The following is a 26839-nucleotide window of genomic DNA, read 5'->3' on the forward strand; positions in this document are numbered from 1 at the left end:
AACATGTAATCAAAGTTTTAATCCCACGTTCTTTATGAGTATTACTATAAATATTGAAGTCTAGATAAGTTCCAAATTGTGTCTGACTAAGTAATTAAGTGAGTTTAACTAATTAAGTGTCAGTGCCTTCATTCTCTCATAATAGCCATTTGTTCTTTGTCTTCTTACTCTAATTCCACTTAGCTTATTTCGATCAAATTGTATTTTGGTTTTTGGGGTAAGGGAACTTTGAGTGAAGTTCTGTAAGAGAAAGGCTTTGAGTGAAGCTTGTATGAGTGAGGAAACTTCGAGTGAAGTTGAGAGGAACTGCTGTTAAGGGAACAGTGGCTCAGGAACTTGAGTTTAGGAACTCAAGGTGTGGCTCGAGTTAGAATTAGGTTGTAACAAAGTTGTTTGGCCTAATTAGTGAAAGAGTTGAGTTTAAAATCCCTAGTGGTCGCTGTTGTTTCTTCTTGTTGGGCCCAAGAAGTTTCTCCTCGTAAAAATCCCTCTTGTTCTTCTAGCTTGTTTATTCGTTTAAGTTTTAATTTCCGCAAGAAGTTTTCTTCTTGAGGGGCACCCGCGCCTCTTCCTTGACCTCGCCGGGTGCCTCCTTGGCGTTTAAGGTTGAAACTCGATCGAAATCTCGATCACCCTATGACTCTGTAACGTGTACTCGTTGTCAACTAGAGGGCCACGATATCACAGGTTGTTTCGAGTTAATAGGGTACCCCGAATGATGGGGGGACCGCCCCCGTGGCCGGCGTGGTGGGGCAGCGAGTTGAGGCGGCAGGGCTGGCCGCGGTAGAGGCGCGCCACCAGCACGTGCCCACAAAACTGTGGCTGGCGGTGGTGGCTCGCACGACAAGCCGAGTGGAGGTGGCTCTCAGTCACGTGACCCTGTAAGTGCGGGACTTGCAGGGATCACAACTGAACAATGGTAGAATCTTTTGGATATGCTGAACTTGCCTAAACCAAAATATCGTCTGACGGGTGAGTGTTTATGGATTATTGATACGGGTGCCACACATCATGTGACCGGAAAGTTTTCGCAGTTGTGTGCTCCAAGGAAAATTTCTGGATGTCCAGTGGGTTTGCCAGATGGTAGTTGTGCAGCAGCTACTCATGAAGGAGACGTTGTTTTACCTGGAAATCTTAAACTTCATAATATTTTATTTGTTCCTAATCTATATTGTAATCTGATTTCCATTCCGCAGTTAGTCGACTCTGCCAATTGTATAGTTCAGTTCGCTAATCCATTATGTGTCTTACAGGACCGCAGGACGAGGACGTTGATTGGAGCGGGTGAGTGGGAAGATGGACTTTTCTTTTTCCGGGGAGTTCCAACGGTGAAGATAAATGTTGTGGATGGCTTGGCATCCATTGATATCTGGCATAAGCGTCGGATTTTTGAATTAATTCATTGTGATTTATGGGGGCCCTATCGTACTAAGTCTACATGTGGTGCTTCTTATTTTTGGACAATAGTTGATGATTTTTCCCGCTCTGTTTGGACATATCTACTATAATAAATTGGAAGTTGGGACTATGTTTTTGCATTTTGTGGCTTTGGTGGATCGTCAATTTAACCAAAAAATAAAATCTGTCGCAGTGATAATGGCACTGAATTTAATTGCCTCAAGCCTTATTTTATGCAACAAGGGATTATTTTTGAAACTTCCTGTGTAAAAACCCCACAACATAATGGTCAAGTGGAGAGGAAACATGGCCATATTTTAAATGTTGCACATGCTTTGAGGTTCCAGGCTACTCTACCAATGAAATTTTGGGGGGGGTTGTGTACAGGCAGCTTGCCACTTGATTAATAGAACCCCCTCTGTTGTTCTGGATTATAAGACCCCTTATGAGTGTCTGTTTGGTAAGCCTCCTTTGATGAAAGATATCAAGGTCTTTGGTTGTTTGTGTTATGCATATAATATTTCTCATGGATGTGATAAATTTGCAAGCAGGAGTAGACGAGGTGTCTTTCTTGGTTATTCGTATACTCAAAAGGGATGGAAATTGTATGATTTAGAGACCAAGAAATACTTTGTTTCTCGGGATGTGAAATTTATTGAACATAAGCACCCCTTTGGTGTGTCGGAACCATTACCAGTGTCCACTATGGTTGATCCGAGTGGGGACTCCTGTGAGGAGGAGGTGCCCGGGCCTCACATTGACGTCACCGTGCAGGCGAACGGTGGGACTGAGGACACGGGGGTGGAACGCCGGATGACATGGCCAAAGGGGGTGGCGTGCCGGATGTGGCAGCCCCGTCGGATCATGGTGTGTCGGAGGGCGAGCTCTCTCGTGGGGCGCACATTCAGGGAGGGTGTAGCGAGGAAAATGTTGAGGTGTTGGGAAGGGGGAAACGAATCAAAATCCCAAATAAAAGGTTGCAAGATTTTGTAACTTATACGGTAGTGAAAAAGAAAAGTTCATCAACTCAGACACCTGTTTCGACATCGTCCTCAGGTATTCCCAATCCTATTACACATTATGTTAGCTGTGACAAAGTTTTCTGATAAACATCGCAGATTTCTAGCATCTATAACTGCAGGGAGCCCTCCCAAGTCATTTAAAGAAGCCATGAAACATGAAGGATGGCGTGACGCCATGGGAGCTGAGATACAAGCTCTGGAGGATCAAGGCACATGGGAATTGCAACCCCTTCCTCCCGGCAAGAAGGCCTTGGGGAGAAAGTGGGTGTATCCGGAAAAATATGATGAGAAAGGGAACCTTCATAGGTTGAAAGCTAGATTGTTTATATTTGGGCATCTTTAGGTGGAAGGAATTGATTATAATGAAATATTTGCTCTTGTCGCAAAAATGACTACAGTTCGTACTTTCCTGGCCATTGCAGCAGTAAAGAAATGGGATATTCACCAGATGGATGTCCATAATGCATTCTTGCACGGAGATTTGGAGGAAGAAGTGTATATGAAAATTCCACCTGGTTTTCAGGAGAACAATACTAGCCTAGTGTGCAGATGAAAAAATCATTGTATGGATTAAAGCAGGCACCTAGATGTTGGTTTGCAAAATTGGCCACTGCTTTGAAAGCTTATGGTTTTCAGCAGTCTTACTCAGATTATTCCTTGTTTACTTTCACCAGAAACAAGGTTCTGTTGAATGTTCTTATATATGTGGATGATATGATTATTGCAGGAAATGATCAGGCAGCTTTACTGAACTTCAAAGCTTACCTTGGTCAATGTTTCAAAATGAAGGATTTAGGAGCTTTGAAATATTTCCTTGGCCTTGAGATTGCCAGGGGGCACAAGAAATTTTTATGAGTCAACGTAAGTATGCCTTGGATATTATAGCTGAGGCCGGGTTGCTAGGTGGCAAACCTGCAGAGTTTCCTATGGAGCAGCACCATCAGCTTGTTGTGGCTGATGGCTCTTTGTTTGATGATCTAGAGAAGTACCGCAGACTGATGGGCAGATTAATTTACCTTGCGGTTACAAGGCCTGATCTGGCATATTTTGTACACATTTTATCACAGTTTATGCAGGCTCCTAAGGACATTCATTGGGAGGCTGCATTGAGGGTGGTTCGATATTTGAAGAAAAATCCAGGATAGAGCATCTTATTTCGTTCTGATAGTGATCTACGCCTTGAGGGGTGGTATGATTCTGATTGGGCTAGCTGTCCTATTACTCGAAGATCCTTGAGTGGGTGGTTTGTACTGCTGGGGTATTCTCTTGTTTCCTAGAAAACTAAGAAGCAACTACGGTGTCTCGATCGTCTGCAGAAGCAGAATATTGTTCTATGGCTGCCATTGTTTGTGAATTAAAGTGGTTGAAGCAGCTCCTAGGTGATCTTGGAGTTCAGCATCCTGCAGGAATGCGATTATATTGTGATAGTCAATCTGCGTTATATATTGCCAAGAATCCGGTGTTTCATGAACGTACTAAACACATTGAGGCAGATTGTTATTTTGTTCATGATGTTGTCACGGAGGGTCTTGTCAGTCCGTCATATGTTCCTACCAAGTTTCAGTTGGCAGATATTTTTCCCAAGGCGCTTGGTAGGACTCAATTTGAATTTTTGTTGTCCAAGTTGGGCATTTGTGATTTGCACGCTCCAACTTGAGGGAGGGTGTTAGGAATCTAAAAGATGAGATAAAGATAAAATTAAGAATAGGTTGTTATTCCTAATAGGACTCTAGACTCAGGATGTATATAAATAAATTGATTTGATGAATGAAAAGGGAGACGAGAAATTAATCTAAACTTAACAAAAAGATAAATAAGTGATTGTGGATGGAAGGACAATATCCAGCAAGGAGGCGTAGAACGACAATGATTTCGCACGCTATATATAAGACTAGTTGGTTGAGTAAAAATCCAACTGAAAGTGGCCATTTATAGCCACAGATAAGCGTCTAAAAAGCTTGAAGATCATGTTTCTTTGATTTAGTTTCTAGGGAATTTTACTGAAAATACTTGTCTTGGGATAATTGTGGCAGTAATTCACTGGTTGTGGAAGGAAGAAATATTTGATGAATTTGGCTTTGGTTTCCATGTATGAGAGGAAGGAGAAATGTGTAAGAACAAAACTATTTTATTCCTTTCTTTTTCTTCCTACTTTTATGTAACAACACGCTCTTTCGAGATGCTAATAAAACACACTCGACATCCATAAACTAGAATTAGCTCTTAATTAAATTAATTCGCAGCGAAAAACCAACCTTAAATACACAAATAACTCGACTAAATTCCCAAATATTATATACAATGAAACAACAATAACTATTCCTGAATCAACTATCTAAATACAAACTTAATCCTTAATTCACAAGACATCTTTATCTTGCTCCAATTCCAATTCCGAGCTCTGAATATCAAACCTGCAAATTGAGGGAATAAATACAAAACAAACAAAATTCCAAAATGAGTAAAAAACTCGTAACCTTTTACTTCAACCCGTTATAAACATTTTATTTGTCAAATCATTTCTTTCCTTTACGCTATTATAACTCATTCTCTTAAACAAATCAGTGGCAAGTACAGGATTCGGACAAACACTGCGTCCAAGGTTCGTTATGGGACCCAGCAATACTGCCCCCAAGGTTCGCTATGGAGCGTAGCCGACCGTATCAGGTCAAAAGAATAACCATCCTCCACCCAAACCTTGCCCACTTTCTATTTTCAGTTCATAAACTACCATGAAAAATGTTGTGTATTCATATCATCCATTCACGTTTCCAATCAGCACATTCATAACTATGGTCATAGTACGAACTTATTTATCAAAAACAGAATAAAGTGATCCACACGCACAAAAGGGCATGAGTAAATTATTTTGCTGAACATACAAGTTACCTCATACCCATAATCATTCTCTTCGATATATAAGGACTTTGAGAACTACATAACTCGTTCAAATCATTCTCTAAATACAAACTTAATCCTTAATTCATAAGACATCTTTATCTTGCTCCACTTCCGATTCCGAGCTCTGAATATCAAATCTGCAAATTGAGGGAAGAAATAAAAAACAAACAAATTTGCAAAATGAGTGGAAAACTAGTAACCTTTACTTCAACCCGTTATAAATATTTTATTCGTCAAATCATCTCTTTTGTTACAACGCTGGCATAACTCATTCTCTTAAAAAAACCAGTGGCAAGTACAGGATTCGAACAAACGTGGTCTCCAAGGTTCGTTATGGAGCCCAGCAATACTACCCCAAAGGTTAGTTATGGAGCGTAGCCAACCATATCAGGTCAAAAGAATAACCATCCTCCACCCATACCTTGCCCGCTTTCTACTTTCAATTCATAAACTAAGCCAGAAAAACAGTTGTGTATTCATATTATCCATTAATGTTTCCACAATCAACACATTCATAACTATGGTCATAGTACGAATTTATTTATCAAAAACAGAATAAAGAGACCCACACCCACAAAACCACATGAGTAAATTATTTCAGTGAACATAAAAGTTACCTCATACGCATAATCATTCTCTTCGACATATAAGGACTTTGAGAACTACATAACTCGATCAAATCCCTGGAACTCCATAACAATCTTCCGTCCTTAACTTCAATAATAGCCATAATAATAACCATTGGCTAATAGAGAGGCCAAGCCAACTCAGTTTCGAGCCGGCTAAAGAAGAACATGCTTGCTTATCAGAGCTCATCCTCTTTCAGCTAATCCAACCAACACCCGAAAAGAGTGTTTACATAAATACAAGTATAGAAGTGTTTTTTGTCCAAAAATTGGTTTAACCTAAAGTTTGAGGGTGGCACTTTTTAACCAAAATCTACCAACTCATGCAATTTCAATCCAATTATGATAAGACCACTAAACTACACATAAACCAAGGGATCGGTCAATCAAGTTATTTGGTTCGAAATATAAAAACTAGGTTACTTGGTCATTATTGGCTAGTTTCAAGGAACTCTCTAACTAAATTTTATCACTCATGCAATGTATAGCCCGAGCCACTATGAACCACCATAATCTTAATGTTAAGTCAAGTATCAAGTAATTTGGTTCCAATTTGTAAGAATAGAGTCATTTGGTCACTATGGGTAATTTCACAACATCGCCGACGATGAGGTTGTACAACCAGCCCCACCGCACAGGGCTCCGTTACGAGACAAGCCTCTAATTTTGTTTACTGATATGGATTACATCTTGTATTAAAGTAGCAAAAAATTTGTTGTCCCTCAGTAGTGATGATGCATCGCTTAGGTGCTTGATATGCTATCAAGTGTTAGGGGGTTCGATTCTCTAAAGGCTTGTTTTTTGAATCCTACTTGAAAGCAACTACAAAAGATGTAGAGTATGTTTCAAACTGCCAATTAATATAGGAGTGAATTTCCCTTTAATATGGGAGTTAATTATCCCTTTTGCTCATTGAATCAACTCACAATATTTTATCCATCCAATATTAATGCTAATCTCTATTTCGTATTATATAAGAGAATTCATGGGATACTTTGGTGTTCATGTGAATTCCTCTAAAAATCCATAATAAAATAATATAATAAACAAAAAAAGCTTAAAATGATTTTGTTAAAATTAGAAACCCAACTATTATAGAGGATGTTGATTATCAAATATCCAATAAGAACAAAAGAGAAATTTTTACTAAAAATTTACGTATAACTTGAATAATTAAAAATAATAATTAGAAATTTTTAAAATTCTATAAAAAAAATTATTAGGCCTAATTTTAAAATTAACACAAGGCCTCCAAATTGTTTAGGACGGCCATGTTTCACAACACTTTCTAACTGAAATCTACTGAGTCATGGTGTTCCATAACATGTTTCCTTGTGGCCATCAATAACATTTCCAACATGGCATTAAATTTTATCAACAAATCGGGACTTCGTTGAACTTTTTTTTATTTTTTATAAAAGGACACTTCTCTTAAGTTGTAGTTCGGATAACGATGACTTAAATCATGCAAAATGTGTAGAGTCAATGATACAAAAATATCAGAATTCTATTCGGAACACCTTTTTTGCCTCTTTCTCTATATTGCTCTACAATTGCAGCATATTGGATGGTTCTGATCTACTGGAGAATAGAGAACGGTCTAAACAAGTAGATCATAGTGACTCCTACCAGTGAAGACCAATCTCACGACAGGCCTTGATTTCGCCTTTACCGAAGTCTTGGAGTACCCTGCTCCATATACCGCAATACGAATGAAACCGGAACCTCTGCCTTTATGCTGCCAAATAGACCAACCATTAAAAAATAAACGTTCACTAACCTAATCAGCTTTTGTTTTAGAAAAATTCCAAAAGTTACGGCTTAGATTGCTAATACAATGGACCTTGCGTCTCTTTAGCTCCTTCGACCCTCCCTCTTCCTCCACAAGTCCCCCCCCCCCTTTTCCTTCTTTTGCTTTCCAATTACAAAAATCTGTTTAAAATTAAGTTAAAATAACTCCTCTTTTGGTTCTAATTACTTCCGTGACTATTACCACCTAATAGCAATGACATATTGTCCAATCTAAAAACTAACCTCAGTTTCTGGTATATATACAACGATTGGCTGATGGCATAACCTTGACAATACCTGCAAGGACAGACAACATGAAATAGTCGACAACATTATTCTGTAGCCTTCTGAATTTTCCTTGTCACTGAAGACATAATACATCAAGCGCATGCAAAACTATCAGCAAGAAAACAGCATTAAAATAAGGGTTCCACTTCAGCAGTGGCATAGAAGGAATGAACATATAACAGCCTGGGGATGAGGTCTATATGTATCACACATATGGCAAACAAGATTGCAGGTTATTCAAAAAATAGCCATCACTTATTCCAAAGGTCTATATGAAAGGTATGTCCTAGGAAGAAATGACATGCATGTTTCGTGTTTAAAATCGTATCACATATGGCAAACAAGATTGCAGTTATTCAAAAAATAGCCATCACTTATTCCAAAGTGAAGCATCATAATGCCATACCATAATAAAGTAGCTATGAGATCCACAATCTTCTGTAAAACCTAAGAATAAAGAAATTTATCAACTTTGATTGCAGTTTAGCATTATACCTCGAGTAGAGAGACATGATTTAAGTGAACTGCATCGTAAGGCACTCATCGTGATTCTGAATGTAATGACTGATTTGACCAACCAATTGACACAATTGGGCGCTCAAACAGATTGACATGCTATTTAGAGCATCCAATTTCAAAGATGGAGATCGATGTACTTAAAGCTATAGGTTAGCAGAAGTAGTAGATGAAGAAAATAATCTAATCTCTATAACAGCCTTTCTAATTCTACTGTAGACTGTGTCAATACATTTGAGGATAGAACTAATAAGTACCTACAGTAATGAACTCACAATCTCTCGAAAAAAAAATTCTGTTGGAGAATAGGTAGTTTAGCATCATGTAGATCTGTTTTAGCGATAGGATGTTCAGATAAAGCAAACAGATTAGGAATACAATTATAAGCTAAGGATATATTACAGTAGAAAATATTAGGCAAAGGGAGTTCTCCTTTTTCAGCTGTTGCACCAATTTACATCAAAGGACTTGTTATAAAAGCTAAGCTTGAAATGGATGCCAATGAAATTTTGTTAAAATATGACCTCTTATGAAGTGATAGTAAAAGGCAAAACGAGGATATCGTTAGCAGCCAGTAGATATCACCTACTTCACTATATTCTTCAATTGGCAATTATTGTAAACTATCACCTATGGCACAACCACAACATCACCACCATTGCCTGTGGCAACAACCACCGCTACTGACTTCTGAGTACTGGCACCACAATATCAGCAGAAGTGTTCGGAAGCAGTGCCGGAAATATTTTGTGCATAATTCGTAAGGCCTAAGAACCCCCTGAGTTCGCGGAGTATCTTAGATCCTTCCTGGTCAAGCACAGCTGAGACTTCCCCATATCAACTACCACCCCACTGCTGGATATCACATGGCCCAGGTAGGTGATTTCCATCCTCCTAAAATCACATTTTTTTCATATTGACAAACAATTGATTCTCTTCTAAAGCCCTCAAAACTAGTCTCAAATGTTCCACATGTTCATCATCTGATTTGATTTACTATAATAATAATAATATCATAAAACAAACCAACACAAAACAACGTAAAAAAGGCCCGAATACCTCATTCATCAAGGATTGGAAAGTCGCCCGGAGCATTTGTGAGTCCAAAGGGCATCACAAGGAATTCATAGTGTCTCTCGCGAGTCTGAAATGCAGTTTTCTGAGTATCCTCCTCCTTCACCAAGATTTGGTGGTTACGTGCCTCCAAATCCAACTTCGAAAAAATAAATGCTCCATGAAGTTCATCCAAAACTCGTCAATGACGAGGATAGGGAACTTGTCGGGTACCGTCTCTTTGTTCTAAGGCAGGATAGTCTACGCAAAAGCGCCATGAGTCGGCCTTTTTCTTGACAAGGATAACGAGGTTTTAAAAAAGGATTAGTAGAGAGCTTGATAATTTCGGCTGCCAACAACTCTATAATCAATCTCTCTATCTCGTCGTTGTGAAATTGCGGATATCGATAGGGTGGTACCCCCCACTGGCTTGCTCCCTTCCTTCAAAATTATGGAGTGTTCGTGCCCCCCAAGTGGTGGCAGTCCCAGCGGGCTAGCCTGAAATTCACTTATCACTTCTTATAAAAGACCTGGAATTCTCTGTTGGTGATCCGTAACAGTCTCCCTCTCCTCCAATTGGTTGAATTCCAACCAGTGTTACCTAACTCACGGAACGCCTCAGATCACGAAACGGGTATGGGAACGCCATTCGCTAGTTTGGGAGAATTCAGATCGCGAGAGGGATTTTTTTTTGGCACGGATTTTGGGAACATAATTCGTCAGAACATAATTCGTGCTAATATATATTTATTAATATATTGATTTATTAAAAATATTTCTTTTTTAAATATAAAATAGGTTCCAATACTTTAGTGTTTTAGTATATTGATTACCTTCAGCTATTCGAATTTTAATTTTCTTGGTTAAATCTTTTTTTTTGAAACTAGCACTAACTCAGGAATAGGAAAAGAAGGCTGCCAAAAGAAAAGGAAACAGAAGAAAAAGAAAGAAAGGTGTCAAAAGATGCTACCAACTGTAAATGTAGTAATTAAGAATGTTACCTCTCTTGAACCATTACCCTTTCCCGCTGGTTTGATATTTCTCACTTGCTATCAGTCTATCCTTCTCTCTTCAATCAACAAAGAGTTTGAGGCTTCTCTCTCACCCTTACTCTGCAACAACATATGCACTCCATGAATGTATGGGTGGGTTCGCATCACTTCGGCAACCAAAAGCCCCAAATTCTTGTTCTCCTGTTCTTAATTTGGTGCCTAATTTTCAGTTTTTTTTTTTTTGGACAATTCAAAATTTTTATTGACTACCGAAAACAGATCGTAAAGGGGGAACAACCAAGCAACACAAACACACCAACTGTAGAAGAGGCTCTACAAGAAGGCAAAGCAAACAGTGCTCACATGCAGGAAAAAAAGAACTACAGGAAGTCAGTAAAGCAACAGCTTTCTGTCTTCCTCATTACAAGACCAAGCAACATAAAAAATAATATCCTTTACAACCTGATGACTAGGAGCAACTCTCTCATTGAAAATCTTGTTGTTTCTTTGCTTCCAAATACCATAGACTGTTTGTGTAAAGCACATGGTATATAGTCTAGCAAGCCTACTACTACCTCTGCTTTAACAATGGCAACTCTACACTCAAGCTCAAAATTAACTCCCTGCCCTGTGCAGTGAAGAATATGACAAATTCTACTCCAGATGTCTGCTGCATATGGACAAGCAAAGAATAAGTGTTGAATGGTCTCATCTGCACTATCACAGAGGCTAAAATTGTTCTACAAGGAATTTTCCAGGTACCGAGTCTGTCAGCAGTGACTAATCTGTTATGCAAGGCCAGCCATAACACAAATTTGCTTTTTGGAGTGGCCTGATTATTGCAAATCAGCCTCTTCCAGTTACCCTCTGAGCATCACCTTTGAGCAGCTTGTAAGCTTAATTGATACTGAATTTGCCATCCTTAGTCATGGTATTCCGACCACCCAGCTCATCTTACAACTCTACTGTCAATAATCTTCCTCAACAGCCAAGAGGAGTTGTCACTGATACAGTAGAGTAATCCAGCCTTTTAATGTAGTATGCATTCACCCATTTAACCCACAATCTGTCAGATTTAAAAGCTATAGCCCACAGTAACTTAAGCATAGCAGCTTTGTTCCAACGAGACATATTGACTAAGTTCCAGCCTCCACAAGTTTTAGGATCGTAAAGCTTAGTCCAAGCAACATGAGCTTTTTTTGAATCAATAGTGTTACTAGTCCATAAAAACCTTCTACAAATGCCTTCAACAGCCTTAATGACTTTCTTTGGCAAAGGAGAAATATGCCCCTAGTAATGTTGCATACTGCAGAGCATACCCTGCACTAATTGAAGTATTCCCAGCTTGGCCACCCACCCTTGAGCTCTAGAGGTGATCCTCTCAGTCAAAGGTTTGCATTGTGTACAATTAAGCTTTTTAGAACTTAAAGGAATCCCCATGTAAAAGGCAGAGTACCTATGTTTATATTGCAGGCATCAGCTAGAATTCTAGCTTTATCATTGGTAACACCAGCTAGATAAATGTTACTCTTCTCTGGACTAGCTTGAGCCAACAGAGAATGAAGGCTTGAATGATTTTAGTGACTGAACTCTGATCTGCTCTAGAGAAAAGAAGCAGGTCATCAGCAAACATCAAGTGGGTAAGATGTATTCTTTCACACTTAGGATGGTAATTAAAGTCAGGAATGAATTGGAGCTCTCCCAAACATCTTCTCAAAGGCAAAAAGAAAGGGGGATAAAAGGTCTCCTTGCCTGAATCCCTTCTTAACATTGAAGGGAGGAGTAGGCTTACCATTGACTAGGATAGAATAAGTCACACTTTGCACACATGCCATAATCCAATCAATGAACTTGAGAGGAAAGCCAAGTTCACCCAACATAATACGTAGCATGTAAGAAAAGTCACTCAACTGAATCATAGGCCTTCTTAATATCAACTTTAAGGCAGCACCTAGGAGACATACCTTTCCTAGTATAGCCCCTTATCAACTCAGTAACTAAGAGAATGTTGTTTGAAATTTGTGTGTCAGGCATAAATCCAGCTTGTGAGTCAGCAAACAACTTCATTGATATCCCCCTGCTGTCTTTTAGTGATTATCGTGAGATTATTTTATAGATGACAGTGCAGCAAGCTATAAGTCTGAACTCTTAAGCCTGAAGTGCAATTTCCACCTTTGGAATGAGGGTGATAGAAGTAGAGTTAGAGAGGTTTATGCAGAATGGCTTTATCAAGAAACTCCTTCACGGCTCTATACACATCTTCTTTAATAACATTCCAGCTCTTCTTAAAGAAAATTGAGTTGAAATCATCAACTCTAGGGGTCGTGGAGTCATCAACCCAACCAATGCACCTTGAACATCTTTAACATCTCACCCTCCTCATTATATAAAAGAATAATGTTGTTCCTTGCTTTCCTTACTTTACCAGCAGTAAAGAAAAGCTTAGAATTGGTGTCACCATGAAAAATCCAATTAATCCTTGATTTCTGCTTTAAAATGCTATCATCAATCCTAGCCCTGAGCTGTTTATAATACTCCCTTTCTTCAGCTTGAAGTTCACCATTATGATTGATATCTGGGTGGGCTTGGATTTGTGCAAGCTTTTGTTTGTAATCTTGAGTTTTCAGACAAACTTTAGAGTAAGAACTGGCATGAAGTTCTTTAACTGCGTTTTTTCACAGCCAGCAATTTTGAGTTCCCAACTGCACTTACAATGTCAATGAAATGATCATGTTCTGTAAGAATATCATGGAATTTAAATGGCCTACCTCCACCATGATCATTACAACCAAAATCAACCACAAACTCCAGAGATCATTCACATAAGCCTTAGTCAATCCTACTAGAAACTCTGTCAGCTCCAATACTATTATTGGTCCGTGAATAAAAGAGACCACTGCTGGGAGCTTCCATAACCTGCAGAATAAATTCATTTAAATCCTGAGTTTCACTCTCTGGGGAGCCATTAAGCCTATCTTGAGCATGAGATACAGCATTGAAGTCACCTAATTTTCAGATTTAGGGTTCTAGAAACCCTAAAATTACTCTCCTTCCTCTTGGTGCGAAACACCATTTTCGTCGATTTAGGTCGCGTTCCCCACAGATTCGGTGAGCGACCGTTTCGCAACAGACGAATGAAACCATGATTCGTGTGGGATAGGGGTGAATCAGGTAACATTGATTCCAACCACAATTCCTCGCGTCCATTACATGTCCTTAAAGAGTAGCCCAAAAATAGGTCCCCCTTAATACTGTGCTGCTCGCCAGCCACCACAAAACCCATCTACTGGGTTTTCCAGTTACTCACCGCCATGCCCAGAGTCTCCAACCATTGAATTTCGAGTATACATCTGAGTTCCCAATCCTAAGGGAAACTTTTTTGTCTCCAACACAATACCTCCGTCATGCTACAAGACCATTCCCTTACATACCCCCGTGCCCCTGACGCCTACCCATCGCCTAACCAAACCAGACGGATTCAGTGACCAAAATCTTTAAATGACCAATGGTAGTTAAGGACATTGTGAGTAGCTTAGGGGTCAACCATTACCACCACCTCATGGTCGTTGATCCGGCCCACTAACTTCATAGCCTTAGGGCTCGTCAACCCTTTTACCGACTTAAGCTATACTTTGGGTGGTGCCTCCTCGGTTGGTGAAACCGGGGGTTCTCCGATGGTAGAGTCTCTCTTCGTGGTGATGTCATCCAGATCCTTGATGAGCATCACACACAACTCCCATCGCCAGCAACAGCGACCGGCGTTCAACATCTCATCATACCAATAACAGAGACCCTTGGCTCGTGTTTCTTGGAATTTTTTTCCGGTCAACCATCTCATTTCTCCAAAAGGCCTAGTTGAAGTCAAGGAAGATTTAGGCGACTTAATTGCGGCTTGTGATTCGGTGAGTTAAACATAAATACAGGACTTAACATTTGGTATTTTTCACCTTCAAGGACCTCCCACTTTTTTTTCACCTTTAAGGACCTAACATTTAGTTTCACGCCATAATTAAATAAAAATAACCCAAGTGTAGTTAAGCTATGGATAAATGACATAAAGTAATAATTACGTGTCTTGGGAAGGGCGCCTAATGTACAGAATTGCAGTCATTTTCACGTAAAAATATTGGCTCCCTTTCATTTCTTCTCCCCTGCTCCAAAACGAAACCCACCATTGTTGAAGGAAAAATCAAGGCGATTACACTCATCTTGCGTACCTCTTCTCTCGTGCTCTTCCCTCTTTTCTCCCCCCCCCCCTCTCTTTCACGTCTTCTGCAAAGTTTTCAACCTCGAACTTCATAACTTAAACCTTATTCTACATAAAATTGCTGCTTCAACGATTGAATTTCCTAAAATTTGTTCAAATCTTTTTGATATTTTTGTTGATAATTCTCTTTCCGAGTTTATTCTGAATTCATCAGCAGAATTTTGAATTTCTGGTTAAAAAGAATAAAATCCGTTTCCACCGAGTCATTTGAATGCTGATAAATTGAGATCAATTCTTACTTTGATATGTTAATTTAACAGCGATCAAACGAATTTGAAGATTTGAAATAATTTCGCCGATATTTGGTGAAATTTTGTTATCATTGCTCTTTTTTGGTTGATTTTTTTAATTTTTAATTTTTTGGTGGAAGTAACTGACGTCATCATCATCTAAGGTGGTGTATGATGGATGGTGAGAATTGGGTGGAGGAAAATTGGTCGATCTTTTATTCACATGAGATATTTTGTTCTTAGCCTCGTCTTCTTGCTTATTATAAGAGAAAACCCCAAGGTAATCAGGTATAAGCAATAAAATTGTGCTCGTTTTGATGTTGTTACATTTCTATAAGTAACTCACTTTGCTTTGTGTTTTTTAAAAAAAAAAATTTTGTGGTTTACAGTAGGTTGTTGAATTTGTTTGTGGAAATGTTGTTTAAATTTGCTCATATTTGAAGTTATAGAGTTATAGGAGAGGGAAGCGAATTGAATGATGGAGGATTATCTTTGACTAATGTCATAAGGAATTAGGGAACTTCAGGTCAATTTTAGTTAGAGTTTTGACGGATCAGAGTTGAGATAATGCTCGAATGACAACAGATTTAGCTACTTTTTTGTAAAGATTATGTAACGGTTACTTTTTTTAATTGTTAAAAAAAATCTCCATGTAGCAGCTAAACAGCAAGAAACTAAGTTTTTGGTTATATAAATGCACCGAAGGACCTAAGTTTTTGATGTAATTAATCCAATGAAGGACTTAACTTTTTTTTTAAAAGGACTTAACTTTTCGCTGATCTCATGTGAGTTAAATGGCCCAAGATTTAACTTTAGGTCCTTAAAGGTGAAAAAAAAAGTGGGAGATCCTTAAAGGTGAGAAATACCAAATGTTAAGTCCTGTATTTACGCTTAACTCTGATTCGGTGGACCTAGAGACCGAATTTCTCGTACTGATTTTGGGTTGTTCAGCTAGTATGGCAATTTTAAATAGAATTGGTGCCCATCTTATGTGAATTGGGCCCCCTTTTCGCGACCCCATGCCCGATTCATTCTTTAATTTTCCTGCTCAAGGTTAATGGGTTTAAAACCCTCATTTCAGCTTGAATTTCTTCCCTTAGCCCATGTATGAACTTCCCCACCAATATCGCCACTTGGACGCCATCAAGAGGTGCAGCCATCTCAATGAAGCGTTGGCGGTACTCCGTCGTTGTATGGGAGGTGCGAACCATTGTCCGTGCAACGAACCACAATTGGTTCGCCAAAATTATGGGGAATAAACTCCTTTAACCAATCCCAAGAATCGATATGATTTCTCTTGTTCTCCCATCGAGACCACCTCAAAGCATTCCCCTTTATGGCCATCACTACCACCTCCAATTTCTCTGTCTCCGTCAACTTATAAAAGGAGAAAAACTTTTCAACCCTCAAAAACCATCCATTGGGATCAGCTCTTTCAAAGTCGGGCATTTCTAACTTCCAGTGACTCCAATTTCCACCACCATATGGACTTCCGTCCTTTTCCAACCGGTTTCCGGGACATTCACTTGATACCCCTTTTCCCAAGCTTCCCATTATTTCCCGACAAAAAGTCTGATCTCCTTCCTATTCGACCTTCTCTCTCATCACCCCTTCTTTCCTCCTTCTTCCCTGGGATTTCCTTCCTACTCTTGACCAGTTGTTCCAACTCTGTTTACGTTGGTTTTAGATATTTTTCAAATTGGTTGTATTTCCTCTCGATATTTCACTTGACCTTATCGGATGATAGAAATCCCTGCGTTGCGTTGAGATAATCTGAAGTTTGGTCAATTCTCCCCTCCAAGTGGTAGTTAGCTAGCTCCAAGTCTTCCTTACTCTTCCGCCTACCTTCTTCAATCCTCTCCGAGATCTGATGTGCTATAGATTGCTTAACAGCATCCATAGCAGTCTCACCCAAGCGGTGATCTACTTAACAATATAAGTCGGCAAACTTTTGCGTTGATGTTCGAGGTGCCATCCTTCATATCAGCAACGATACCAGGTTGTAATGGACTCCAACCTTAATGCACATATCATTCATAACAACAAATCAGATTTTATAGAATTAACACACGAAAGTCAAGAAATAGTAACCCATACACCCTAGGATAGTGGTATTCAAGCAAACACAAGATACAATATATTTTGGTGAGCAATTCAAGAAGCTCCCCTTCTCTCCCACGTAACTTTATTACAATTTTCTCAATACCCCAATGTCATTCTTTCATTCCCTATGCATACAACTTTTTTCTTACTTTCTCTCGCCTCATGACTAACTTTGACAAGCACTACTTTTATTCAACAAAATATTCCCTACTATCCCTTTATAGTAATTACTTCCCTCAATTACCCTTCTTGTTGCATCTTACATATGTCAGCAATGGTGTGGTGCTTTGGTGTTTTGAGGTGTTACACACGGATATGCCACTCTTGCGTGCAACCCTACTTTAGAGATACAACTTCACCATAAATTTGCCTCGAACACGCGGCGTATTCCTCCGCATACATAGTAAAGGGCTTTAAACCAACACTTCTCTTCTCGAGTGTCCAAAATTGGTAATTGAATGAAGTGAGATTAATCTAAGTCCAATATACCCACTCTTATGATTGTAAATGAATTTAGACTTGACAGAAGAAGGAATCCCAATCTTAGCACTCAAACACACGAAAATCATAAAATTTAACTAATAACCTAAGACAAACTCAATGGGATCTTAGACTAGAATATACGACACTCAATATCCCCCCTAATCTTATCACTTAAGACAAACTCAAAGCAACAAGGATAACACTTGTGGAATGAGACTAACTCAAAACAAAGGTTTACCAACACGCGATTTTTTTTATGATAATTCAACAACTCCAGTTTTCTTCTTTCCATTACTCATACCTGTGGAGTAATACAAGCAAGGAAAGATGCCAAAAGATGGCTACAAAACACCAGCCTAAACTGGCCAAAACACACGCCTAAGGAGGTGGAGAGGCATCTCTTTAATGGCTGCCTTTAAGCATCATAAACAAGCTGAATTCTAAGATCTTTCACCTAGCATACACACAGCTAAACTAAGGGTTCAAGAGTCAAACTCCTGCCTTATTTCATATTGAATAAAATAAACAAAACAAAGTATAAAAATAAATGGTAAAACCAACCCAAAGGAAGAATAGGCTATGCTCAAAATGGTGCACCTCAAAGCCATAACAAATGCTGGTCCTCCATACTTCTTGGGTATATGTGAACTCCCAAGTAAGTCAAGTAACAATTTCACACTTAAAATCAACACCAAAATTCTACTTAGCAACCTTGAATTATAAGATTATCCAAATCCAATAATTAAAAGGCCATCTAAGTTAAATATTTTGAGTTACCTTGTAGCATTTGTTACTAGTCTCACACTTCCACACAAAAACCCCACCAACTTTGACTCTTGTTTTAGTGGATCTCAACTTAAATCATAGATCTAGGGTTAGAATGCACTAAATGGCGAGTCCATCTCCTCATAGGGAAGAAGACTTAGCTTTCAAAAATCAAAGACTCAACTACCACGAAGTTGTAGGTGGACTAGCATAGACGATATGAGTAGGCATTTTAGAGTGTTGCACAATGATTCTACACCACAAAACCAATGGTGTATTCTTAAAATTCACAAAATGTCGCCAAAAGGTGAAGGAAGAAATCATAAATGATGATCCGGTAAAATAGAATCAAATTGCTTCTTTTATCAGGATGTTTGCCCCTGTGCATAGTTCTCCATTCAATTCACACTTTAATACTAAGGAGCCGTTTGGTTGGCGGGTCTCACGAAAGGGTAAGGGAAAGAGCATTAATGATTCCCTTTTATGTTGTTTGTTTCACTATTTTAATGAAACGCTTTACCCATTTTTCCTATTAACTAACCCCCAAAGTCATCTGGTTTGATTACCCCACCCCCCACCCCTCACCAAGGGTTTTGAAAACCCCTTACCCCTCTTCGCTCTTGAAAAAAATGATTGATGCCCATAACAACTCCGCCGACTTCTCTGAACCCACAATTGTTGCCTCGACCAGAGGATTCCAGAGTCGGCGAACACTCTAAGTTGCCACTCGTTTTTCACTTCTCACTTCTTCTCCGACGAACCCATTATAGATCTAGTGTAATTTTCCATTTCTTTTCCCTACTTTCATTTGTTTTTTCATATTTTGTGAAGAATTTTCGTGAATTTCGCTTCTATTTTGCTCATTTGTTTTTTCATATTCTCGTGAGCACCGTAACTTTTTTTTAATTTATTTGCACGAACTTGATGAAAGCTATGTGTTTAGCTATTGTTATTGTTTAGCTGTCATGATGAAACCTTTTTTAATTCATGAATTGTTTAGATACTATTATTTGCACTTTGATTTTTGGGGTGAACCAAATGCATCTACTGTTATTCGTGGATTTTTTAGCTTCTGTAATTTTGAACTTTTCATGAAATAAAGTGGTATTGGAAACAAATCTGATGATAAGCTAATTGTCAAAAGGTATATTGAACTTTAGGTTGTAAGTCAGGTTCAATGAGTATAATTATGGGTCAAAACAACTTTGATTTAAAAAATAGGTTGATTCCCTTTCTTTAAAAACCAAACAGTCACAAAGAGAATCAGGGAGTATACCCTTCCCTTTCAGGATGCGAATCAAACACACAGCCATAAATTCAGGGTTATTCATTTCCTTTCTCCTTGTAACCCTTTCCGAATTCCTTTCCCTTACCCCTGCGCGAACCAAACGGCCCCTAAGATATAAGGACTTAACGAAGACGAGAAACCACTTTATAGGACTAGTGCACTAATTCTATGACCACCAAACAACCTGGAAACCTTCAATCATAACAAAATACCAATATTTCATTTATGGCTTGCTTAGTTAGTGGTCGTAAATGGTGGTAATGGCAATGCATTGTAGTATAAATTTGTAAAGAAAACTACATGTCGGTACCCATGGTAATGCTATCTCATACCCAAATGTCCATTTTCTTCCTAAAATTTCATTATCATACATTAACACTTGGGAAGGTAGTATTAGATATTTGGGTGCTAATGGAAATTTACAAAGAAAAATTCCTGTTTAGTGATAAAATTTCATTACCATTTATGACTACTAACCCAAAGGGTCGTTAGGGTTTGCTAGCAAAAACGCTGAATTTGGAACTAGAATTTGATATAATTTCTCCTTAGTGGAGAAATTTTGAGTCACGATCGCTACATTACTTGAACAAAGGTTAAAGACATAAAGGGTCAAGGTCTATGGTTGCCGATTTGGGGAATTATCAAATTAGGTTTCAGGTTCAATTTTAAGCAACTTCTTGCAATTAGTAGAGGCCTTTCGCTCGAATTTGTGTTCAGGGTAATGGATTAGGAGTGAAATTGGGAAAAGACTCATTTGTGGTAATGATTAGCAAGTTTTGAAACTGAGTAATTGACAATCTGCAATTTCATTTGGCTAGAGAAGAATGTTCATAGCGCCACAACTATAAAATATGGGAAATTCCCGTAAAACTAAACTAATTCTCAGTAAATCTCGTAACACACCAGTAAGGGAAACAAAACAATTAGCTCCTACTTATAAGCTTGGAAACTAAGAAACTTCCTAAAACATAGGTAATATTAAAAAATAACACAATAAGATAAATTTCAAAGCCTACTCTTATGATGAGTATTATACCTGCTAAAGTAAGAATCAGATGAAGAGATGCATCCTTTAGTCACAATTTATTACCAGAAGAGACCTAAGAGTTTTAGGATAGGGCAAGACTGGCAGGTAATAGATTCTAGGTTTTATAATGCCTACCCGAGGGGTAGTAGCAACTCATACAAGAATATAAAGCACTTCTACAAGTATGGCTACCTGACCAAAGTGCCGTCATAGAGCCAATTAATTACAACTAATCGCAATTAAGCATCCACATGTATCTATGGTATGACAAACATACACCAGGCTTTAGAGAAGACTAACCAGTAACTCAGATTCTCCTCCCCAGAAGTCTGACCGTCCAATTCGCTGACAGTATCTGCAAAGATGCTTAGTTGATGAGTGACTCTAGGAGGAAAATATCTGAACCAGTTGAAAACCCTATATGTGAAGTTGTGAACTGCGCAAACTTCATAAGATGTACGTCCAAAATGAGACATACCGGTGCAAAGGCTCATCAACAGTAATTGCAGTAACAGCCTCTTGATACTGACGGCGTTCATTTTCATTTTCACATATAACCTCTTTCACTGCAGCTCTTAACTCATCTGCATTGTCAACAGAAAGCCAATCTCTAGTACTTAGAAGTAATACTTTGAAGTAAGAAACACTGCTTCTAAATTATGAATCGTGTGGATTCAAGGAGAAGTGAGTTGCTAAGAATTAACTTAGATTGCACATAATACAGTGCTAAAATGGAAAAATTAAGGGAGGACGACGAACATTGATTGATTAATAACAGCAAAAAACAGCAGAAGGAACCGATATTCAAGCTTTCGAGAGGCTTGAATCTCTCTTAAATGAACTCTTAAAAGCTCACCAATATTCTCAACAATTTTCAACATGTCTTTCCCATTCTAAGTTGCCTATATCTATACTACTTTTCTTCTTTTCCCAACAAACAATCTAACTTATTCCCCAAGTGAACAAAAGAAGATAATATCTAAATCACCCTCCCTCTAATATGAGTTCTAAGAGATGTTTCATTCCCATGCAACATGGTAAAGCGGGTGCGAACCCTGATTAGATCAAGGCCCACGAAAAAAAACGTTGTCGCGGTCACGCTCGCGAGAATGGCTTGTAACGGGGAAATAGGACATTTCGCGGCCGACGTGGCGTGAATTTTAAAAAAAAAATCACATGAATATGTTTTAACCTTATTTGCATTTTTATAGTTTATGAAGCATTATTACAACATAACATAATCAAATCTAATAGAATATCATGTTTCATCAACTATATAATTAAATCATAAAAAAAAAAATTGGCCAATGTTTGAAAAGAACGGATGTAACGGGGATAAAAGCTTTCTAACGCGACGAGTTCGCGTTACGAAACGGACAACGCGGCGAGATGTAAATTTTATTATGACGTTCCGTAACGGGATTTCGCAGAACGTCAAATCCAAAATCCGCTACAGATGGCCGTTCTGTAACGGAACGGGAGAGTTTTAATTGCGCATCAGTAGTGTACCTTATGCTACAGCAGTAGGTCCCATTATGTATGCTATGATATGCACTCGACCGGATGTTAAGTATATGCAACGGATACTAATCAAATCCAGGGGATGCGCACTAGATGGCGGCAAAGAATATCCTTAAGTTATCGTGAAAAACTAAGGATGATTTATTGGTATATGTTTACAATTAAAAAGACATTTATTATTCTTAGAATGTTTATCAATAAAAGTTCACTTCTTATTTAATTGTTTGGTTTAATATTAAATAAAATGTCCAGATATCTTGTGTTTTCAAATAGGATTATCGAAAAACATCTGAATTGGAACCCTATAAGGTGAACTCAAATCACAACTTATTGAGAGTCCCTAGTCTTAATCCCTAAATTGGACATAAGTGATTTGTTTGAAGACTAGCATATAATGATTGGTAGCACAGTTCCATGGGCTATGGAAAATTAAAGATGTCTGTCTGATTTATATGGATGTATATTTGATACAATGAGACTGGACGTAATTAGATTCTAAGAGTAAAATCAAATATCAACATTTAGTGGATTCCTTAAACATGAGTATGTCTTAATAACCATGATATAATTAATTTAACTTTGATGTTGTTAAAAGTCGCGTCGTAAAAGGAGGTTATAAAGGCAGGTGAACTAAGAAATGAGTGGAAGTTATGGCCACACAAGAGTTGATAGTTCCTCCTGGATAGGAATGGTGTCGGGGCCTCTTGACGAGTGTGAACTCGAAAAATGCATGGCCATGCAAAATAGGATTAAAGTTGTAGATCCTTGTTTGCAAAGTTGGACATGGGCAATCATGGAATGAAATTTGAGCATAAAGATATGTTATCAAATATGACATTAAGAGACTTAAGGAATTCAATTTTACGCTCTTGTCTCGGATATGTGGGGGGATTGAAGGAATATGTCCTTAGACATTCCCGACAATCACTAAATATAATAGGTATTATTATAGAGATACTTAATTAAGTTAGTTTAGTAATCATATCTACTTGTTAGAGAATAAATGATGGTTAGTGGGACAATATTGATTAGATCTACAACTAAGCTAATTTAATCCTATGAGGTCACACTTTGTATTAACCAAAATAATGAACATCAGCCAAGAGGGGAAGTTAGGGTTGGACTTGGCCTCTTACTAAACCTATTCTACTATTATAAAAGGTTATAATTATAGAGGAGCGTTTAATTAGTTGGTAAGATTCAAACTGAAAAGTAGATAGAGAAACCATATTCTTCTTCCTTTGAAAATTTGGTCACCCTCTCTAAAAAGCAAGAGAGTGAAATTTGTTCATCATCTTCCGTTCTAACAAATATGTAAATTCAATTGCTGTTCGTAGACTAAGTAGAGGGACAACAATTGGTGTATTTGATCTCTAACTCTTACACTCTGGTGGAAAACACGCTACAAAGGTTGTACATTCTTTTCCATATATTATTATTCATATTTATGTTATGTATGCGATCATGTGATAGATGTTAGACAATTGTTTCCTGAAATTCCGCTATATTTGGATCCAAATTCCTACCCTCGCACCCGCACTCTTGTCGCTAGTAGAAGTAAAACCACCAAACGTAAGGGAAAAAGCACTATTTGACCATCTTTCCTCCAGATTCGTTACCACTTCTTTCTCTTCCCACTCCTCGCACCCGCACTCTTGTCGCTAGTAAAAGTAAAACCACCAAACGTAAGGGAAAAAGCACTATTTGACCATCTTTCCTCCAGATTCGTTAGCACTTCTTTCTCTTCCCACTCCGGTGTTTCTATGTTTTCATTAAGCACCACCATGCTTCTACGTGCAAAACCAGTCACTCTACCATACCCATAACTCAAGTCCAACCACTTTAAATGGATCTGCAGAGTAATCTTCGGTGACGAACGGATACGAGACACTACAAAATCTCTTAGTTCTACATAATGGTTCTAGCTCGAACATCTGTCGCACGTTGCCATCAAGTGCTATAGGCCAGCCATTAGCTTCGCCTCCTCGGTCAACCGGAAAAAATGGAAGAATTCCTCTGAATCCACAATCCATTTATCATAATTTCTCCCATCAAACTCTCAAAGTTAAAGCTCTCGTCGGATACGTTATTCTTCCTTAAGATCTGAAATTTCGCAATCTTGTTGGCGTTTCATGTAGGCAAACTCCTCTCTAATCAACTTTTCAGTGTTGCATTGTACTTTCTCCGACGAACTATGTTCTAGATTTTTTTTTTTTGGGAAACTCAAAATTGGGCACTATCTCCGAATTACTGTTGTGATACTATTTGCTTAGAATAAACTTAGCTTGGACACAATATACTACTACAATGGAGACATGAAGGGAAGACCATTAACATTGATTGATTAATAACAGTAAAAATAGCAAAATTAACCAATATTCAAGCTTTCGAGAGGCTTGATTCTCTCCCAAATGAACTCTTACAAGCTCACCAACATTCTCAACAATTTTCGACATGTCTTTTCCACTCTAAGTTGCTCTATATTTATATTAATTTTTTTAACAAACAATCTAACTTATTCCCCAAGTAAACAAAAGAAGATAATATCTAGATCACCCTCTCCCTAATATTAGTTCTTAGCATGAGTCTCATTAACAACATAACATCCAAATTTAACATCATACAGCAAAGGCATGCATACATTGAAATTTTCAAAACAATACACAGTAAAGAATAGAGACACCCAAGATACCAGCATTATCTCTTTCTTGCCGTGGAGTAAGACTGACACCCTTGTTCCTAGCCATGCCTTTAACCTGATTCATTAACAGCATTGTCAGTGAAGCATTAGCAGAAAGCATTAATGATCCATCATTTTACCAACTAAATTTCTTTATTAATGTGATATACTACTTGACATATCTACAGAATATAGCCCTCAAAGCATTCAAAAATAATTGGCGTAAAAAGGCATCAAAAATGCTTTTGCTATAATCAGGAGAACAAATCAACAAACTATGACACCTATCATAACATTTGATATTGTTTACTCTGAAGCATACGATGCTATTATTAACCCAATACTTATGTGAAAATTCACACATATGACATGGTGACAGGATTCTGGTGCAAATTGAGGATCACATAAACTTACTCCTATATTGTGATTATGTGAAGGCATGCCTTCTTGAGATCCTTGCTCTTATTTCAAGGCATAAGAAGAATATTGCAGCAAAGCAGATGACTTTGTCACTTGTAACTGACTCAGAAATTTTTTATTTGTTTTTCTAATGGACAGATTTTTTGCGATAAGAGCAGAATTCATGAAGGAAATTAACAAATTTTCTGCTATTAAAATTTTGATGGCATGATGATAACATGCACTACAAAATATAGGGCCCCTCTTGGTCAAACTTTACAAATCAAAATTTAATTTATAATTCAAGCTAAAGTCGACCAATTCGCTAAATGGACAAAGCCTCCATCAGACAGTTGAAATCAACAGTGGTTTTGAAACAAGCCATTGCTGTAGTTTCCAATAGAACACTTCATTCAGTTATGGGAGAAAACTGACAGGTATCAACTCTCTTTTCAAAACAATTCATTCACCATCTTCAGACAATAACAAAGGCACAACTTGAGAGTTGAGAATAATCAATGCAAACATCAACAGCTCATTCAAGATTAACCGCATAAATCAAACCCTCCCTCCGTTCATATATTAGTTGCAACTTTTTGACTTTTGCACTATTTATACACTTCAAATAAACCTTCATTTGTGATTCATACGTAAGAAAAAATATATATAGTAAATCGAATTCATAGTTACTGAGGACGAGACCAGAGCTCGAAACATGCAACGGCCATCACCGGTAACTTTTTGGATTGCATAACGCTCCACCTTTATATTTGAGGAAGACGCTCCACCTCTGAATTCAAAGATTCAAAAAACAGAAGTAAAACATAATTCTAAACTCCTAAAGTATCCTAAATCCTTCTGTAAGATTCGAGGAAAAACATAATCTAAAAAGAAAAGGATTATTTAACATTATCCAGCTTATAAGATCAACTTTTTTAAATAACCGCCCTATAAAAAGAATTAAAAATAAAATAATCATGATTGATTTTATTTTAGATTGTCATCACAGATGCCGAAAAAATTGTCAATTTATACCACCACAGAAATTAAGTTTATGTGGAGAAAAACCTTACAGCGGAGGTCCCATTCTCGCGAGAAATCGGCAACTGGTGTTGCTCTGCAACATGTGAACGGACTTGGCATTTTCTTTCAACGTGGAAATTGAAGTAACAGCAGAAGATACCAGCTCAAATTGAGCACTACCACTTCTAAGTTGCTCAAGAATGGTGTCTGCAACAGCAAGAACAGAAGAAGAAAGAGGAAGATACGGTGACAAAAATGAGCCAGAATTGCAACATCCGAATCAAACAACAAACTGAAGATATATAAAATTGGAGAGAGAAAATAGTGTACCATTTGAAGAAGTGGCATCCATCGATTACGAGAGAGTGGTTAGGTTTCGTTTCGTTTCTTTTAGAGGAGGAACTGAACGGAAGTTGTGGGAAATGAAGGATTGACCGATTGATCACTAAAGTCAAGCTCGGTCAAA

The 26839-nt window shown here is 38.1% G+C and overlaps 1 protein-coding gene across 10 annotated transcripts; it reads right to left on the reverse strand.

The window, feature by feature from the left end:
- Positions 1 to 4622: 4622 nt before the first annotated feature.
- On the reverse strand, positions 4623 to 26839 carry LOC104893674 (OVARIAN TUMOR DOMAIN-containing deubiquitinating enzyme 3). Of its 10 annotated transcripts, XM_048644548.2 has the most exons (10): positions 26704 to 26839; positions 26424 to 26580; positions 26041 to 26140; positions 24964 to 25027; positions 21229 to 21334; positions 21051 to 21105; positions 8433 to 8473; positions 7982 to 8035; positions 7577 to 7685; positions 4623 to 5458 (listed from the first exon to the last, which is right to left on the reverse strand). In XM_048644548.2, the coding sequence occupies exons 1-9, from the start codon at positions 26723 to 26725 to the stop codon at positions 7616 to 7618; spliced, it is 669 nt and encodes a 222-aa protein (XP_048500505.1). In that variant the 5' UTR covers positions 26726 to 26839; the 3' UTR covers positions 4623 to 5458; positions 7577 to 7615. The 10 variants fall into 10 exon arrangements, 8 of the variants coding, with proteins under 8 accessions (XP_048500505.1, XP_048500503.1, XP_048500501.1 ...); XM_048644546.2 differs by lacking the exon at positions 8433 to 8473 and having other exon boundaries at positions 26053 to 26140; XM_048644544.2 differs by lacking the exon at positions 8433 to 8473.

The sequence above is a fragment of the Beta vulgaris genome, chromosome 5 (genome assembly GCF_026745355.1).
Source record: "Beta vulgaris subsp. vulgaris cultivar EL10 chromosome 5, EL10.2, whole genome shotgun sequence".
Classification (NCBI taxonomy): domain Eukaryota; kingdom Viridiplantae; phylum Streptophyta; class Magnoliopsida; order Caryophyllales; family Amaranthaceae; genus Beta; species Beta vulgaris.